Genomic DNA, 19,925 nt, shown 5'->3' with positions numbered 1-19,925 from the left:
CTTTAAAAATGCAGTTAACAAGTATATGAAAGAACATATACCATGTTGCAGAAATGAGTTAAACACACCCAGAATCTTTCCTTGTGTAAGTAACTATCAATATCTAACCATACCATCCTATCAATAGGAAAGAACTCAATAATAAACAATTTTATAACATATATAAAAATTGGTATAAAACAGCAATATAGTTAAGAATCTTTTCTTTTAAGGCATCTTTGACTTTAAAGGCTTGTTTATTTCTTTTACTAAATCCAAATTTAAAGATGAACACCAGAAAATAAAAAAGCACTTTTCAAAAAGCAACATATCAGCCAATTCAAATCAACATGGATGAAACACGATGTATAGCATCCATTAACTAAAAAAAAAACAAAACAAAACCAAAAACAAACAGTACGGAGGATATGTCAGCAATTTAACCACTTACGGGCTCTCCCCGATGTCCTTCTAGGCCTGGAGATCCAGGCTGTCCGACTTCTCCCTTTAAAAGAAAGACTGTTAAATACAATATTAAAAAAAAGACCTTCCTTTGCATAGTAAAAGTAATTATTTCAAATAGTGAATTGTTACAAGTAAAATGTAAAACCAATACAGATGATCAAGGCTTCATCAACCAAACGTCTCTTAAAAACAGTTTCAAACACAGTAAGAAATGTTGTCAATCCAATATTCCCTCATGCTGCATCCAACAGATTGCTGTCAAACAGTTTGCAAAAAGAGATGAGAGAGACAACTGTCTTTTGAATCATAACAGCAATTGCTGGCTGAAGAAGCACATAAAACAGTAATAAATTGCTATTGTCTAATTGTTAGAACTACTAATAATCTGAAAACTATTTCAAAGCACTCCAGAATACAGCAGTATCAGATATGATCAAATCTTTATGATGTCCTTACTCAACATATGTATGATACCAAAAATATTCTGAAAATTTGAAGAAAATTCCAGAAATAAAAGCACATAAAACAAATGCAAAGATCAATTAATATACATATAAAATAATCTGGTAATAATTAACTTAAAATTACAAAAACTGGACTTGAAGTAACAATGGGTAGCATCTGGGTTTCAAGCCATGTTTTTTTTCCACATTCTTTCCTAGAATGAATATTGTAAGAAAACAGGAAAGCTCCAGCAGAAATTTCCTTCAAAGACAGCCTGTTTGTGACTGCTCTGAATTTGATTACAGACCTAGAATGAAGCAATGTTTTATAGCAAGCAGATGTTGAAGTCAAGTTGACAAAATGTTTGAATGAAGAATATGGTTTCTGTTAACTATTATATTATAAAATGAATAAAAAATAATGAGTATGTCATATTTTTGTACTACAATAACTAAATTAAGAAAATAGTCATGAAAATGCCTTTCAGCTTAAATGTACACAGGTTCACACAATTAATATACTGAATTATCTGTATACTGTTTACAAGCATAAAAGCAGATCAAAGTACTCTCCAAATTCATGGTTTATCAACACAATACTTTACTCTAAAGGGCCACCAGTGACAGTTAAAATTTTATGTTAAACAACTACAACTATTTCCTGTCCATGTTATCAAATAGCACAGAGGAAAAAATCTAATATCTAATTATTTTTTTCTACTTCCTATAGTACCAGAGAAGGAATTTCTCTACCAACTTAGCAGAGATATCTGTGTGTATATATGTGTGTGTATATATATATATTGAAAATAAGGCAGGATTCATTTGAAATAAATTCATGTAGGTAACTAAGCTCCTAACACAGGCAACAGAAGTCTAGTCAAGATCATTGATGGAGCCCTGATTCAGCTGACCAGCCACCAGGAGCTCAATTTCATTGCCCGCACATAGACATTTGGTCATATTTGAGATACCTAAGGGTTTCTTGTCTGGGTTCCTACTCCCGCTCCAGAAAGGCACTGGCTTTCCATAGGACTCATGTCATATTTGCCAGCTCCCTTAGGATGCTTTGGACATTAATGCATCTCAAATGCACCAGGCGCTTTTATGTAGGCAACTAAACTGGTACCTACAAGTATGCCTTCTTTCAGCTGAATTGCTCTCCAGACTCCACTGGCATTACTGGTTAGACCTCCATTGACTTTAATGGCAACACAGGTAGCTGCTACGTCCATAGGTACAAACTTAGCCGAATATTTTAAAAATGTCTGTTAAATTGTCTTTGCCTGACATATTTGCAAGTGTCAGAGATACATGCTCTTGTAGATATATATTAACGACGACAATTTGTAGGCAGGTATGAGTGGGATTGGAAGATCAAAATGAAATAAATGTAGGAGTATTTAAAACTAAACCAAGTAACAAATAAAGAAAAAGTCCTTCAGTATCGTAGAAATAATCTGCTGACGGTTACTGAAGTTAACTTCAGAAAAATGAGCAATAAGAAAACATCTTACTCTATAATGAAGATTTGCAACTTCTTTTACTATGTATTTTAAGGGTGTAAACTTAAGGGCAGTTAAAAAAAAAGCAGTACATCAATTTGACACAAAATAAAGTTATTCCATTACTTTTTAGCACAGTCTCATTAGGCCTTCCAAAGAGAACAAATAAAATAGGAAATATTGAGTTTACCTACCATGAAAGTTAAATTTTATACATACTTTATAAAGGCTGTTATTTTAGATGTGTTCACCTAATAAATTTTTGAATTGAAGGATGCTTAGTTATACATTGAAGTCAGGCAATTTTTAGAATAACAGTGCTGTAGTGTTGTATGTAAGTAATAACTCCCCTCTTTAACTTCAAATTAAGATGCCTACATGTGTTTTTCTACCTAAAGCTGTCTAGAGATACATTAGGGATCTAAGATCCCATTACAGTGAACAGGGGCTTGATTCAGTTACCTAATCACAAATGCCTGGTGCTATTTGAGGTGCTCTAGGGCAGCCAAGGCTTCCCCATCGGGCTGGCAGGTACCACCTACAGGAGACCTGTGTCCTTTCGAAATGACACTTACAGGTCACCTGGGGTACCCAAAAACAGCAAATAGGACTGCAAACTTATGACTGACCTCATGAAAGTTATAGTAGTTAACAGTCAGCAGCTGAATGACTTTAGAGGCTCCATTTATTATATTTACTAAGAGCTTGATTCAGTTGTCAACACATAGACATGTAGGCCATCTCCTGCTGCAAATAACGGTAAAAAAAATTTCACCATGAAGACAGTCAAGGATGGAACAAGCTGCCCAGCTGTGCAGTCTTCATACTTGGAGGTTATCAAGACCCAGCTGAGCAACCTCATATGGATTCAGGGCCGTCCCATTTGTGAGCAGGAGGCTGGTCCAGGAGATGCTCCAAAGTCCCCTCCAGCCTGAGTGAGCCTGGGATCCTGCTGGATCCACCTTGTCAGCAGCTGATGCCTGGAAGGGTTTAGGTCTCTCATAGGTCTTGTGTCATATCTACCTCTTTATATCAATATACTGCAGCAGATGTCACAGATATGCCATGGTATCCCCAACTGCTCCAGACAAGCATGGTCACAAAACAGAAGAAAGACCTAGGTCTTCAACTACAGTAATAGGAATTTAGACAAATGCACTTAAAAGTACACTTGCATTTTGGACACTGAAGGAACATTAACCTTGAGTAGCCCTAGATCACTTCATTATTATCATTAAGAAAAATATTACAGGAACAAAGCTGCTGTTAAAAAGCTTCTTTAGATTAATTCAACGGAACATTTACATCACATAGTAATATTTTTTTTTTCTGTGAACTTAAAACTGATACTACTAAAGTCCGTCTTTTTACAAATTAGAACAGTACAAACAACAACTGGGTAAACAAAACATCCAGTGAGCTCACAGACTGCAATACATTATAGAAATATCAGATCCTGTAGTCTTTTTTACAGTAGATACATACTTAGTCCATTTGAAAAACTATTCTAAATTAAATATAAAGGGCACTGCACAGTGAAGAGAATACGAACATAAATATTAATCCAATACTGAAGGTGTTTTCCCCTAACTTTCATTCAGGTTCCTTCAAAAGAAATAATAATAATTAGATGACTTCCTTCTTAACTGTAGACAACAGGTATGTTCTGCAGTGTATGCTCGTATATAAATTTCATTAACAGATTCACAGAGTTAGAAAACACAAACAGGATAAGGGAGACAAAGTATAAACAATCTCTGATGATCACTAATACACTCTTAACAAAAACTTTGCCCCTGCTTATAAATCAATTGAAACCAATGAAGTCTGCCCATTAACTGCAGTAAACTTTGGCATTTCCCAGTTACACACATTATTTTAATTTCCAGAAATTCTCCACAGAATAAACAGAGTATATTTAGACCAATAGCAATCCTATTGAAGACTTTGGCAAGATATGAATATACATTTGTACATACCTTGAAACCAGGACTTCCCGGTAATCCATCTTTCCCACTTCTGCCAGGGTCTCCCTGTGGCAACGGTTAACAGTCATCAGTAGGTGAATTGACAAGCAAAAGTTAAAGGCAAATCGTCTTTACAAAACTTACAGTTCGCCCAGGCATTCCTGGAAACCCCGTATCACCTTTCTCTCCTTTTGAACCCTGAGAAATACAGCAAATGAAAAGTAAGTAGTGCTCAACGTTTATGCTGCAAATTCAGTATATTTAACCTGTAATTCATGTATGTTATTTCTTATTTTCAAAATGTATGGAAGATTTGTTTCTTTCTTAACACAGGCAGTGGTAAATTAATAACAACTCCCTCTTACGGAAACATAAATATGCTCTAAAAGACAGAAATGTGAACACAGACCCTCTTTCAAATTGCTTAATACTCTAGACCAATAAATACATGACAAAAATATAAGGACAGGTGAAAATGTAACTGTTAACATTGGATGACCAAAATATGCTCTCTGAAATACAAATATTTACATACAAGCACACCCTGCTTCTTATAAATTACAGACTAAAACAACATCTCTATTCCAGGCCGCTATCAGTCTCACTCCATTCCTGTGCTCCTCTCCTCACTCCCCTCACTCCTCTCCCTCTCTCCTGTTTGGTTATATAATTCATGTACATTTCTATGTATTAAAAGCACAGACTTCTTTGCAATATAATTATTACATATATATCATATTAAAGGCATAGACATATTTGCAAAAAATATACTTATAAGCATTTTGTGTTATGTTAACATTAATTACATCGATCCATTAACAGAAGGATGAAGAGAGTTCTCAAAATATCCAAATAAGCAAAGCATGAGTTTAAATATTACTAGACATAAGTATATCCAGTAACTTCACTGGAAATTTTTCTAAGTTAGGAGTGCAGAATTAAATTCTCTGTGAATACACCTATTCCAAAAATATAAATTATATTGTACTGGTGCAGGTGCCCAGGTGCTGGCAGCGGAGGCTGCAGGGCAGCCTCTGTGAGGAGAGGCCGGGGCTGCCCCATGCTGGCCACAGCCAGTTCCAGTCGGCTCCAACCGACCCACTGCAGGGCATGGCTGAGCCCTGCAGCCACGGTGGTGCCACCTCTGGGGAAGTGTTTTTAAGAAAGGGCAAAACCATGACATGGACAAAGTAAGGAGTGAGGGAAAAAGTGAGCGAAACAACTCTGCAGACACCAAGGTCAGTGAAGAAGGAGGAGAGGAGGTGTTCCAGGCACCAGAGCAAAGATTCTCCTGCAGCCCGTGGAGAGGACCATGGCGGAGCTGTGGTAGCCAAGCTGCAGCTCATGGAGACCTCATGAAAGAGCAGGTTTATCCTGAAGGGCTGCAGCCTATGGGAAGGACCCACGCTGGAGCAGGGGAGAAGTGTGAGGAGGAAGGAGAGCAGAGAGGAGCTGTTATGGACTGACCACCCCTCCCTCATCCCCTGACAGAGTGAAGCTGAGCCTGGGAAAAAACAGGACGGAGGAAGGTGTTTTAGTTTTTGTCTTTGTTTCTCACTATCCAAACCTATTTTAGCTGGCAATAAATTAAATTAATTTTCCCCAAGGCGAGTCTGTTTTGCCCATGACAGTAATTGGTAGGCGATCTCCCTGTCCCACAGGGACATTTGTTCATCTTATTTTCTCCCCCTGTACTGTTGAGGAGGGGAAATGAGAGAGTGGCTGGGGGGGCATCAGGCAGCCAGCCAAGGTCACCCCACCACAGACACCAGTAACATTTTGCTTTATTTTATGATTATAAATTTACTTGCCTTTTTTCCATATATTCCTGGCACTCCTTGATCTCCTTTAGGACCCCTTTCTCCCTAGAAAAAATATGTGTGAATAAGTTAATTTTTTAAATACAAGTAGTTATATACAGATATATACATATATATAAAGTATACGTGTATAGCAGACATAAAATGAAGCAGGCAAAGAGCTCCATCTGATATAAAAGAATATGCTCAAGACAGTAAATGCAAATCTCAAATCTTCCAAGCTCTCCTAGAGGAGAAGCCCAGAATGTCCAACACTGCTGGTGAGACAATCCACAACTCGCAGGCTTAATGCTTCTGTTTTCAACAGAAGGCACTTTGAGTTTCTGGTTGCTTCAATATAGGTAGGTACCTAAATGAAAAGTGCTGCACTCTTCTGAAGACCTTATTTGAAAGTTTAAAACACAAATTTGGAAAAACTAAGAAGTAAATCCAGTTGTGTACTAACACAGAAGAGCAAAAGATACGGTTGATGATGTTTTGGGGAACATACATGTGAAATAAATTCATTGGCTTAGACCAGAACTATCCTTCAAAATGCTGTCACTCAAACTGAATGACTTCAAGAAAATTATAAAATTATTTTTATTTTTTTGACACATTATTTGTGGCAAAGAAGGTTCCAAGTAGTAGTACAATCAAAGTTCAAAGTAATTAATATAGAATCCCATAGAACAGAACAAAACCGAAAAAAACAGGTTTCCATTGCTTGATATGTATGCAGTGAAGTCCCATGGCATGTATCTTCCTTCAATTTCAGCATCATATCTATTCATTTTATGTAGTTCATCAAATGCACTGACATAATATAGTATATAAACTTATTTTTCCTTTAAATTAAACTATAGAGCAAGCTGAAACACATGAATATTGTAACAATAAATATTTAATTTCAACCTTTGGTGCTGGCATCCCATGTAATCCAGGAAAACCAGGTAGTCCACGGTCACCCTAAAAGAGCAAGCATATTTTAAATCCTTATATCTAAAACAGTACTAATATACTGTAATAACATTCATGTTCTCAATAATCAACAAATAGTGGAAAGATGTTATATATCACCATATCAACTACATAATATTGGTACACTGACTGATGAGAGTTTGTTGATCCTTAAACAAGATTCAATACATAAAAGAAAAAAATTAAATAATCACTACATTTTTTAGAATAAATTTTACTGTAATCTCTCAATAAGGCTTATGGAGGTTCAAAAGTAGCAATTTAGCTTTGACAAGAGGAAAAAAAGCTTTGAAAAGAGCTTTGAAAATCTCTGTAGAACCTGTGATAATTCTACCATCCATTCCTAATTCCCAAACAATAAGGAAATTCCCTAAATCTGGGATGGCTTTGCTCCTACCTCTTACTGAAAATATCAAAGACCTACTGACCTTATCAAATTTCTTACCTGCTTACTCTGGATGAGTTAACTATTAAAAAATAAGGTATTAAGAACTTGCTCTAAAAACTAAACAAAATCAAAGCAAAATACGCTGATAAAACAACTTTGGCACTTTGACAAATGAGTTCTCATTTCAGTAGAAGAAAGAATCCACTTTGGTAAAAGCAGTTGGCAATTGAAAACAAGCCAAAACATCAGTTCTTTTTATTGTCCTCACAGGTGTCAGGTATCAGGAAGTCCAAAACTTTTGCAATTGGTACTGAAGATATTTATCTGACAATTTGTCTGCAAGCTCCCTTGAGTGATTACAACAAAAGGCTAAGTTATAACTTGGCACTACCCTACTTGAAACAATAAAAACAAGCTGGCTGAATGGCCAAGCCCAGAGAGTGGTGGTGAACAGAGTCAAATCCAGTTGGCAGCTGGTCACAAGTGGTGTTCCCCAGGGCTCAGTGTTGGGGCCAGTCCTGTTCAATATCTTCATTGATGATCTGGATAAGGGGATCGAGTGCACCCTTAGTAAGTTTGCAGATGACACCAAGTTGGGTGGAAGTGTCGATCTGCTGGAGGGTAGGAAGGCCATACAGAGGGACCTGCACAGGCTGGATCACTGGGCCGAGGCCAGCTGTATGAGATTCAACAAGGCTCAGTCCTGCGTCCTGCACTTCGGTCACAACAACCCCATGCAATGCTACAAGCTGGGGGAGCAGTGGCTGGAGAGCTGTCTGGCAGAAAAGGACCTGGGGCTGTTGGTTGACAGCTGCCTGAACATGAGCCAGCAGTGTGCTCACGTGGCCAAGAAGGCCAATGGCATCCTGGCTTGTATCAGGAACAGTGTGGCCAGCAGGACCAGGGAGGTGATAGTGCCCTTGTACTCGGCACTGGTGAGGCCGCACCTCGAATACTGTGTTCAGTTTTGGGCCCCTCACTATAAGAAGGACATCGAGCTACTAGAGAGTTTCCAAAGAAGGGCAACAAAGCTGGTGAGGGGTCTAGAGAACAAGTCTTATGAGGAGAGGCTGAGGGAACTGGGGTTATTTAGTTTGGAGAAGAGGAGGCTGAGGGGAGACCTTATTGCTCTCTACAACTGCCTGAATGGAGGTTGTAGCAAGGTGGGGGTTGGTCTCTTCTCCCAAGTAACAAATGACAGGACGAGAGGAAACAGCCTCAAGCTGCACCAGGGGAAGTTTAGGTTGGATATTAGGAAAAACTTCTTCACCAAAAGGGTAGTCAGGCACTGGACCAGGCTGCCCAGGGAACTGGTTGAGTCTCCATCCCTGGAGGTATTTAAAAGACGGGTAGACGTGGTGCTGGAGGACATGGTTTAGTGGTGGACTTGGCAGTGCTTGGTTAACGGTTGGACTCGATGATCTTAAGGGTCTTTTCTAACCTTAATGATTCTATGATTCTAAGCTTAATTGCTTGTTTCAGTAGACTGGATCTACTTCACTCAGGACAGAGAGCCAATCACCAGATCATTTTTGGACAATCACGTCTTCTCTCTGTTAATATCTAAATTTATATTGAGCAATATACTTCAATTTGTTTAATATATTTCAATCATAAAGGAGGAATAGCAAATTATACTCAGGAAGTTATTTTACGTAATTTTTCAAGTTCTAAGACAAAGGGTAAAAGAAAACATGTCTCAGTGGTATTTATTAAAACCATTCAGGTCCAAGCAGATTTGGAGAGGTCTGTCATATTCACAGAAGACAGAAACACAACCACAGGAATGATAGCTTGTGGGTTAATGCTATCAAAATATCTGTCAGCAAATAAGTATTGAAAACAGGCAATGGAATGGAGTTCAAAAAATAAGCAAAGCTTATAAAATAAACACTTCATGCATCCATTGCTTCTTAATGAAAAAGAATGGAACCTTGATTTCTGTTCAGAAGTGGTGATTCAATTATTGGATAAACTAAAACACTTGGCAATGAAAACAGTTTTAAATTAGTTGCTATAGAAACTTTACAAGTAATGGGATGAAATTAAGAGATGAAAATTCGGGCTGAATCATCAGGAAAAAAATTCTAATGGCAACACCTCTTTTACAATGGAAGAAGTTTTCTAAAACAGTGGTGGAAGCCCTATTTCTTGGCACATTTTAAACAAGTCTGGACTGAGCATTAGGAAATATTCTATCTGTGACAACCCTGCACTGCCAGAAGAATAGAGTTTTTCATCATCTGTATCTTACTTTCTGCACATTGCCCAATACGGATTGATCAATTAGATTAAGATGCCTAAAGCATAGAACACATAAGCATATTTTCCAGTTCTAACCATGCATTTGAGAATTCTGCTAAACAGTGATGAATTTAAGGACCTGATTTTAATATTGGGAACTTTAGAAGAAGGAAATTCTACAGCAAAATGTTTGGAAAACAAGTGTCTGGTTTACAAAAAAGGCTTTGAAGCTTTAATAAATGAAAACCAAAAAAATTTTTATCACAATGAACTTAGAACTTTTCTAAATATGGGGCAAAAGTGTGAGAGAAGGGTGGACACAGATATTTACAAATCAATGAGACTTGCCAATAGCCCACGGCTAGTTTATTCACTGTCTATACAGGAGATCCAGATTCAAGTTTATCCTGATTACCAGAAGGGAGTTATATATAAGCTTCCACATCTGTCTGCATCTCCAAGCTGCTGGCTACACCTCAGCTAGAATTTTTCCACAAAAAGCTTTGGTTTCAATTAGTGTTTTCTGATAAAAAGTGCCATCCAAAAATTCCTACCTAGCTCATCTGTATGCTCACTTAAAGAGAAAAAGGGTGAAAAGAGATAGAAAGAAACCATTCTGACAGATGCATGTATCATGCTTCCAGGTACCCATATTTAGATATGCTTTCTAAATAAAAATTATTCAGTGCAATAAAGGTGTTACTGGCAGTGCTAAAGCCTATATGAACTTTAATAAATAAAGCAGACCAGATTCAGAACTGAAGTAATATTCTAAATGTAGGATTCTTATTCCTTCTTTACTACCTTTTTAGGAAACAATTCTCACAGAAGCCTCATGTGAAAATATTGATACTATTAACTGTACAATAAAAATGATAAATGGTAAGAGTAAAATCTTTTTACCTATTACTATTTCTTTTTTTACCTTAGCCCCATCTTTCCCTGGCTCTCCCTTGATACCTGGTAAGCCACGTGGTCCCTAAGAGAGAAAAAAATGAAAACCAGTTCAAATACTAATACAGTCTGATACAGAATGAGACACAGAAATGTCATACAACATGACCTGGGGACTGATGTGTCAGCTGGCTGATCGCATTTTGATTACTGGATAGAAAAGCAGAACTAAGCATGAAATGTACCCAGCATGTATGAATATGGCACATTATCATAACCCATGACCGGGGAACACCAAAACAATTCTTTGCTTCAACCAAGGACCACCTCAGCAAAAAAGGACATCACACAGCCTGTAGTAGTCCAGAGATGTCCCCTTCCTTTCAAATGTCCATCAGACAGCCTTCACACATGCCATGTTGCAGGCTTGCTTTTGGCTCCAGCATGCTCTCAGATATTTAATTCAACAGATTAATAAGTCCTTGACTATCCAGCCAGACTGGATCATGCCACAAGTAAAACACAGGACCAGTTTCCAATAACTGTCCTTAATAAGGGCTACTAAATTAATACAATGAAGAAAGAAAAAGAATTCTCCTCCATCAGTCTGGGCTTTATCCAAAACCTTCTTTTGGACATGTGAATTGTGGGTAATCAATCACCATGACAAGGTTTCAGATCACTGTTACCGATTCATAGAAAAATGGAAGGAACTACTGTTTGGCTTCTGGATCAGGAAGAAAATGTCTAAGCCCCAGCTGAGTCCTGCTCCTACAGACCTTACCTAGCAATGATTAGAATTGCAGTCTAATTGTCAGGCTACCTACAAACCCCAAAGCCATGTGAGTTCCAAAGCAATTCACCCAAGGATGTCCCCTGACTTCATGCCATCCCTTGAGCCCTTTTCATCCCCCATACCTCAACTCTCAATGACAAACAATGGATATTGGGAGAGAGTTGGCACAATTTGTCTCAGATTCTCAAATTCTAGGAATGAAACAGAAACTTACTTGAACCCCTGGAGTTCCTGGGATACCTGGATTTCCTGCTGATCCCTGATATCCCTAAGGAAAAGAAACCAAGACTTGTGACTTTTCATAAGGTATATTTACAAATTTCCAAACACCTATTTAAGGAAAAAACAATCCTCCTGGTTACTAGAGAACTGTTGTCACAACCCTGTCATTTTAGGTCACAAATTTCAGTAACTGCTATCACAATCATACATTTGAGATTTAGATTTCAGCTTTCAGAAGCTTTCACCTCTGCATTTGAAATTTGCAGCCTCCAGACTTCATGCTAAAATCCATTATTTTAGAATTGTTCCATGAGAATGTAACAAACATATTATTTTATTCCCCATTGGGGAAAAAAAAAAAAAGAACAAATGAACTCACATACGTAGACACTTTTCTTTTCTCTTTCTCAAGAAAAATAGCTGAAAACTGCCAGGACTTTTAAAGGCTTATTTCTAGTTATGGGAATAAGCTTTAACAAACAAGTCATGTTCTAATACATTATGTAGCTAGTTTTATAATATCTCTAAATAATAAAAATTCCATTCTCAACACTAAGCATTTAGCTATGAACTTGAAGGTATATAACAGGCTATGCAAGTAAAAAATAATTTGAATGACTGAGACTACAAAAAGAAATACTAAATAATTCATGAGTTGAAAAGAGAATTTCAGGAATGCTTTACTAGAAATCAACATTGGCAGAACAAGAGAACCTTTACAGAATCTGAAATATGTGCCTGAGGTGTTTTGGTAGATTGGATTCAATGAGTACAGCAAAGATAGCCAGTTTTCATGCAAAATTAGCAAGTGCTTTAGAAGAATCCTTTAACAGGCAAGTAACTGAAGAATAGAAATTTTACCTAGTTCCATTAAAAACATGTCATTCCAATGGACAAAATGAGCTACAAAGAGGGTTTTTTTGAGAAAACATACAAAATAAGAAGATAAATTGTCCTATAAAACTCTGAGGCTATTTGGCTCAGACTTTTCAACAGGCAGCCCAAATTAAATTTGGTAAATCCCATAAAATGGACTATCCAATTTCAAATACCCAGAATTTGATCTTGATTTGAACTGAAAGAACTAATAATCCTATTCCTAAATGAGTTTCAGTCTGAAAAACTTAGCACAAAATTTAATGGGGGGATTTCCACACTGGTAAAAGGAGTTAATAGAACCTTTCCAGTACAAGGAAGGCAATGTGTATGTCTGATTTCTTCTTTAAATCAGTGAGAGCTTCCTGGGAATAATAAACAGAGCTAGAATTATTTGCTGGGTTAGATACAAGAGAGTACTTGCTGTGCCCTCTTCCCAAAAGACATTTGAGCAGATGCCCGATGAGCCAGCTGGTAATGTTTAGTATAGAAGTAAACAGAATTCTAGGTCTCTGTCATACATAAATCCTTTATCAGGAATTTCACTTTTAGCGCTCAAGGCAGTTCTAGCAAAATCAGCTTTAACTGTAAATGGTGTAGCATTCCCAAATTGCTTATAAGCCTCCTGGGTAGCTGAAACAATTCACCAAGCCAAAAAATGCTTTTAAAAGTTTATCCTTTTATTTCTTCTCCAAAAAAGGCAAAAAGTGTGTATGGTTTCCTGTAGGATATAATTCTATATAAATAAAACTTTATTTCACATTTTAGATCTCTGAAATGCAATTTCCCTTCCTTCTCCTTCTAACTGAGTAGAGGAAGAAGTAGAGGAGGACAATTTCCTGGCTGAACTGAATTTCAAAATTTGCGAGATGAATGGAGGATGGCAGAAAAGTTTTCAGCTTACAAGACTGTATATTTAGCTCAGAGCTAGATCTTGTAATGTGATTGCAGAACAAATCAAACACATTGTCAGTGTGTTTAATGGAAAGCCGGAACAGAGAAGATTCAAAAGGAAATTCACAGAAAGTCACAAAAATAAGAATAGCTGTCTGGTACAAATAATGTAGCAATTGTTTGGACATGTTAAAAACACTTTATATAAATTATGATAACCAGCTTTCATAAAAACTGAGCATGTCTTTGTATCACTACTCCTTTTGCAGTACAGATCATCAATCTATATGTTAACACCCACTATTTTTTTGCACTAAAGTCAGCTCAAGTCCTCTTTCCCTAACCTCAAAGCCCTCAATAGAAGTAAGTATGTGACATACATACATATGCTCCAAGAACAGCTGTGCCATAGCTGACATTTTATGTAAAAGGGACAGAAGTGAAAATTCCCTTTTCGATTGATACATGAGTTCAGGACTGAAGGTTCACTTTCAAATAAGGTGAAAGCACTAAATTCACCACCAAAAATAATTCTTTTTATTTGGACTTGGCCTTCTCTCCTGAACTTTTCAGAAGATACACAAATGGTGTGAAAAGTATTGTAGCTATAGCTATAACCCTGAATTTCATACTCAGTTTTAAATCCAGTTGCCTAAACATAGGCAGCTCCTGCTTTTTGAGATTCCCTAGACACCCATCCAGTGTTAGAAGATAGTGGCACAAAATATCTGGGAGACGTTCATCCTTTTGAAGCAGCAGTGTGGGCACAACAAAATACCTTACAGCACAAGAATCCCAAAACTCTTGGGGGAATTTAGACACCGAGTGCCTCTGTACACATGTAAACACTAAACGCAGGTGTCTTAAAAACGTTGGACAGACTTCTTACATAAAGAACTTACATAAAGGACACAGACAAATTAGCAATACTGTCATCGTCAGTGAATTAAGAGCCTTGCTGGAAAATGAAAGTTAGTTTACCTGTAGGGAAAAAATTGAGCAAGAAGGACATATGACAAGTATTAATTCCAAAGAACTTTTAGGTGCAATAGCAGAGTAAACCTCAGAAGTATATCTTCAATGCACTTGCATGTCTAAAGGGCAAAAGTTCAGACAGTATTCATAGGTGTATCACATCAGACAACTATAAAATAAAAAGATAAATAGAGGACATACTGATAAGGCAATGACAACTGCACTGCACACTTCCTTACTGAAAAGCTTTTGGAGTCACTGAACAACGTAAATGACGAAGGCATGACAACAGGACTACTTGGGAAAGACAGGGGTGAAGTAAACAGGCTCAATTTAGCTAGGAAATAACCAAGGATCAACAGTAATGGTCTAAAGATATTTAAGGACTGTAAACACTAAGTAAACAGAACTATTTAGGGTGATGTAACTAAGCATAATGGAATTCAACTGCAAAAGAAAAATTTAACTCGGTGTTAGGAAAACATCCTGACAGAGAGGTCTGTGGACCTCTTGTGGAAGTCTCTCATGGAAAATCTTTAGTACACTTAAAGCACAATTATCTAAAGCATTAGAAGAGAATTTTTCAAACCCTTTTCATAAAATACATTACATCTTAAAGGACAGCCGTTCTTATAGCATGTACCCACACCTACATTCATATTTGCAGGCATGCAATGACCTTCTCCCTCACTGGCAATATCAGTATCTAAAATCCTGTGAGGCAACAGAAATGTTGGAAAGTACATGATGTATTTGAACTAAGTGTTTTAGCCTTTCTCTGAGAAGTTGTTCACCATCTAACATTTTTGCCTCAGGTACTTGCTCCTCCTTTTCTCAAGGAGCTTTTTTTCCCATCTCGCTGCCAAACAACCTTCTCTAACACTTCACTATGCCTGTATTCATCTGCCTACTGCTTCTCTTTTTCCTGCCCCTTTGGACATGTGGATCAGTCAGGTGGTCCTCTCCAGCAGGTCTGTTTGGAGCCTGTGCCTTACTCCTTTCTCTGGGACTTTCTTAAGCAGTGGTAACTCAGGAGCTCAGAACAAGTGTCATCTCCTCGCTCTCCTCCCTCTGTTAAATAGCATGGCCCTGCAGAAGGACTTCTCATGACATCTGCTTCTGCAGGCTACCAGAATTGTCTCTGCAGTGAAGCCCCTCTGTCTACACATACCAAAACATGAAAATGAAGGGCAGATCCAGCATTATATCACAAAGGTAACTAAATGCAGCTTTCACCCTCCAACATAAATTTGGGGGTGACTCCTGATCAAAGATTTGTAATCACGTAAACATTATTATGGGAAAAGTACAGAAATGAGTTTTCGTTGCTTTGTTTTGGCCTGTTTAATTCTTTCTCCATTTGATTACACTTCCTTCCATTGGCTACTCCATCATCTGCCAAGGCTTTCATTGCTCAGAGCTGCTACCAGTATATTTTACCTGAGCATGATGTTATGGGCTCAAATACCACAGAGGAAAAAAAAAATCCATCAAGATTATTAAATAAAAGGTCATAAAACCAGCTTAAAAAGTTCTCAACCTTCAGACTTCTGGGAGATGAGATGATGTACCAAGGGAGCATAACTTCCTGCTCGCTGCTTACATGTGCATCCTTATCATCTGCCCTTGGCCACTGCTGAAGATAGTCATATGGTCTTTTGTCTGAAATGTATAGCTGTATGCAACAAAAGTCAGCATCAGGCATCGCCCTGATTTCAAAGTAGCACGTCTCAGTGAAGCCTTTACATGACTGTATTATTCAGAACAGAGCAAACATATTTCCTCTAAGAATAACAAAGTCACACTGTTACTGAGAAATATGTATTTTTCTGGAATTCAGAGCAGCATTTTACAGCTGAATTATCAACTATGTTTGTGAAAGTTTCCTGAGAAAAGTAGCTGCAGAGTTTATATCAACTTAAATCACCAGGTAAACCATCCAATAGCACAAGTATCCTATGTATACATGAAACTACTACCCATTTTTATTCCAAAAGTACTGTTGAAATAGCTGGCCATTGCCATTATACTAGGTTCATCATAAAAGATTCGGCCTTCAGTTGGTCACCAAATATTATTAAACTCTAGGTAGTACAGCTGTAACAATGATTTATAGTTTTTTAAAAAGAAATATTAGAATGATCAGAAATTACTTATTATGTGAGGCTTTTGATACCTTATGAACTCTGTATCTGGGTATGTCAGTAAAGTCAGTCTCACCAGATTATTTTTAAACTGCTTATTGCTTGTGGACACTATAAAGACAAGGCAAATGGTTCCAAACTTTCATGAATGAAACTAGAGGGAATACTGGAAAATTGTCCAGATTTGCCAGTCGCGTGGTTCAAAGTTCGAAATTGACAAATAAGTACTTTTTCATTTCTTTCAGCAGACCGATAACCTGTCACCTCTATTAACCACAAGTGATCACTGCATAGGTTCTATTCATTTATTTTTCCCCTTAACCTGAGTTTTTCCCCAGTATGTATAAAGTATCCTTTGGAATAAAAAAAATGGGTTTGTGACCACACAGTCAGGCTGCTGAGCATTCTCAGGACCAGCAAGCACTCCAGCTGCTTCTTTCTGATGAATAATGCCCATTAAAATGAGTTCCAGTTGATATTCAAATACTATTTTTACCCTTGTGCATATTTAGCAGTGCTATTTCTCCTGACAAGACAATTTAATCATTTCAGGTCCTGAATGATATTTTTGATTGAAAAAAATCTATTTTCATTACTTATCATGCTTCTCACTCTTGTACTTTTTTCCAGTTACTTCAATTGATCTTTTCTGTATATATTGGAGTATGGAAAATAAACAGAGGTGGCAATTAAAGGGAAAAAACAAAGAACCTATAAATAAAACTATTTAAAAAAAGAATTAAAGAATGACTGAAAATAAGTCATGTTTATGTTCACTTCCCCAAATGTTACAGCAAACAATTTTACTGGGTAACACCAGGTGAACAATTATTTTCTGGTAATATTGAAGATATTCATGGGAATTGTTTTGAATTTTTCTGGACTAAAACTAACTTTAAGTATTACAACAATCTAGCCAGCCCACAAATAATAAACTAAATTTTCTTTGACGTTTTACTTTAAAAATCAGTGACATATAGTAATATAAATGCATGCCTAAAACCTTTCACAGAGGAAGACACATTTTGTTGACCAGTTATACTGTTCCAAGAAAATTAACACCAAATAGGCAAACTGGAATAACTTTAGAGAAGAACATAAAAATGTGTTTGGGAACAGAAAAGACTGACTTTCCAGGAAAAGCTTTTCATGCAAAAGCCATTTGATTAAACAACACTGACTACACAACTACCTGTAAGCTTACTGTGCTGTCTGAATTAATAGCTTGCTTTTCAGAGTTCCCCAGGGGATACAGCTAAAAAGATTCACATGAGCAAAGTTATCTCAAACAAGGAAAATCACTGACAGCACAGAAAACATGCAAGTCCTATTGGCAAATAAATAAGTAAAATAGAAAGAAAACAGACAGAGAGGAATCTGTTTTCCTGCACAGTGTATCTACAGGGTCTCCCATCTTTCATGGCTAAAAGCTAGCCTGGAAAGCACTCAAGAATCTACTGTAAGGAACAATAATGTATTGGCCAGAGCAGCAGATGATCTAATAGGTTTGCAATTATGTCCTTAGAAAGAACAAGTGCAAAAAGCTACAGCTGATTTTTCAAAAAAATCTTAGTCAGCTAATAAAGCTATAGGATTTAACCATAAGCGCTTCAGATAACATATGAACTTCAATTCAGCAAAATGGCAAAATTTCTCCTTTAGCGGGGCTTTTTGATTCTCTTCTAATTGTCTCAGATAGTTTTGTTAATCTTTTTTATGTTCAGAGAATGCCCATCTATGCACATTATGACTCACTCACAGGAAAAAACCCGTAACTGCCAGATTACAAAGTTAGAGAAAGACTACAGTATCAATTTATTTCTCCTTCATGATTCACAGTTACAAATTTCAGTGCTTATGGGAATATATACAGCATTGAAGTGGAAACTTGTTAATAAATCTATGAAACAGTTTGTGCATCTATGCATATTCTCTCTAGGAGAACAGGACTGCTCTTCAGAAGCTTAAGCACCATCAATAATCAACTGAAAAGTTATTCTGATTAGATTACACTTCCCCAGCTCAGATTCCACCCATTCCTATTTTAAAACTTGTATTTTCATGATTTTCTGGAACCAAAATGTAGTATTTTATAGCACTGAAAATTTCAATTCAGATTTTTTTCTCTATTTCTAGTTCCAAAAATCTTTGAAGATAATAGCTATAAAAATCTGCTTAAGACAAAAGCAAAAGGATAAAAATGTTTTTATATCACAGGAAAAATAAGGATCTTTGCTTGTGGAACTACTGAAAAATTCATGTACTCCCTGCTCTCCTGAGCCATCAGGGCTACCATGACCAGGTTTCAGTATACCAAGTCCCATATGTTAAAACAGAGGAATTTTCATTTTTTAGAAACAATTGCATTTCTTGTTTTCAGTGCCTATTTTTCTCCTGTCAAACTAACTCTGCTTCCAAAAGGCATCACCACAGTTAAATGAACCAGCTGCTATCCCTCAGAAAAGGCCAACACGTAACTAAGCAACAAAATAGGAGCAATGTGAACATTTTATAATGTGTAGCATGGAGCTTTCTCTTTGTAACTGGTAATATTTATTACCATTACAACATACACACTTCCAAGTAAGTAACAATCTCACTGTTTCCATCTTTAGCTGACATAGAAATGAAATGTATTACTAGTATTAAAAATTTTTAACAAAAATAGAACATTAGGTGTTTTTATGAAGCCATCAAAGTTGGTGGGTAGTGCCTCTTTAGTAGGAGTAACATGCTAGAGATACTAAAACTGATAAGCAAGGGCAGATTTGGGAAATACTTGTGATTACTTACAATATCCTCATGAATCTTCCCACAGGACAGAAAAATTAGAGTGAAGTTGAAAGGTCCAATCCAGCCCTTTTTGCCCTTCTCCGAAGTCTCTCTAGTTTGTCGTGTGGACCAAAATGGCCCAAAATAACTTAATATCCCTTCTAAGTCTCAACCAAACCCATAGATTCTTAGTTCCCCAGCCCATAATCCAATGTTTCTTTCATAAATGATTTTGTCTTCTCTGCATTCATCCACTTATATTTTCTAATGTTTTGGGACATCTTCTTATATTTTTATGCTCAGTAGTATTTGGGACTCCCCCCTAATTGTATTTCCTGTGGACTTCAAGACATGATGCTTACCTTCTCTTCTACTTCACCATGGAGATTTCAAAATAACACTACAACCTAAGGACTCAACCATAAAATTTAATCCTCACAATAAGAATGAAAAGCTACAATGAATTAACAATTTCTAGTACGTGCATGCACTTTTCCTGCTTTTGGTATCCAAGCAGAGAAATTATCCTCTTTTCAGAAGCAAATTATTTTTAATGCTCCCAACCATCTTTTACCTTTTTC

General features: G+C 36.9%; 1 protein-coding gene across 1 annotated transcript in view; it reads right to left on the bottom strand.

The window, feature by feature from the left end:
• COL21A1 (collagen type XXI alpha 1 chain) overlaps positions 1-19,925 on the bottom strand; it is a 118,902-nt gene that overhangs the window by 48,430 nt on the left and 50,547 nt on the right. Inside the window, exons 11-17 of the mRNA XM_087775182.1 lie at positions 11,676-11,729; positions 10,697-10,750; positions 7,074-7,127; positions 6,171-6,224; positions 4,504-4,557; positions 4,372-4,425; positions 431-484 (exon numbers count right to left, since the gene is read on the bottom strand). Coding sequence (XP_087631308.1) covers positions 431-484; positions 4,372-4,425; positions 4,504-4,557; positions 6,171-6,224; positions 7,074-7,127; positions 10,697-10,750; positions 11,676-11,729 — 378 coding nt within the window. The remainder of the gene's footprint in view (positions 1-430; positions 485-4,371; positions 4,426-4,503; positions 4,558-6,170; positions 6,225-7,073; positions 7,128-10,696; positions 10,751-11,675; positions 11,730-19,925) is intronic.

Source organism: Nipponia nippon, unplaced genomic scaffold, assembly GCF_047370975.1.
Source record: "Nipponia nippon isolate SJK-2023a ecotype South Korea unplaced genomic scaffold, ASM4737097v1 scaffold_4, whole genome shotgun sequence".
Taxonomy (NCBI): Eukaryota; Metazoa; Chordata; class Aves; order Pelecaniformes; family Threskiornithidae; genus Nipponia; species Nipponia nippon.
Note: the sequence above shows the minus strand (reverse complement) of the source record. Positions and strands in the feature narration are given on the sequence as shown.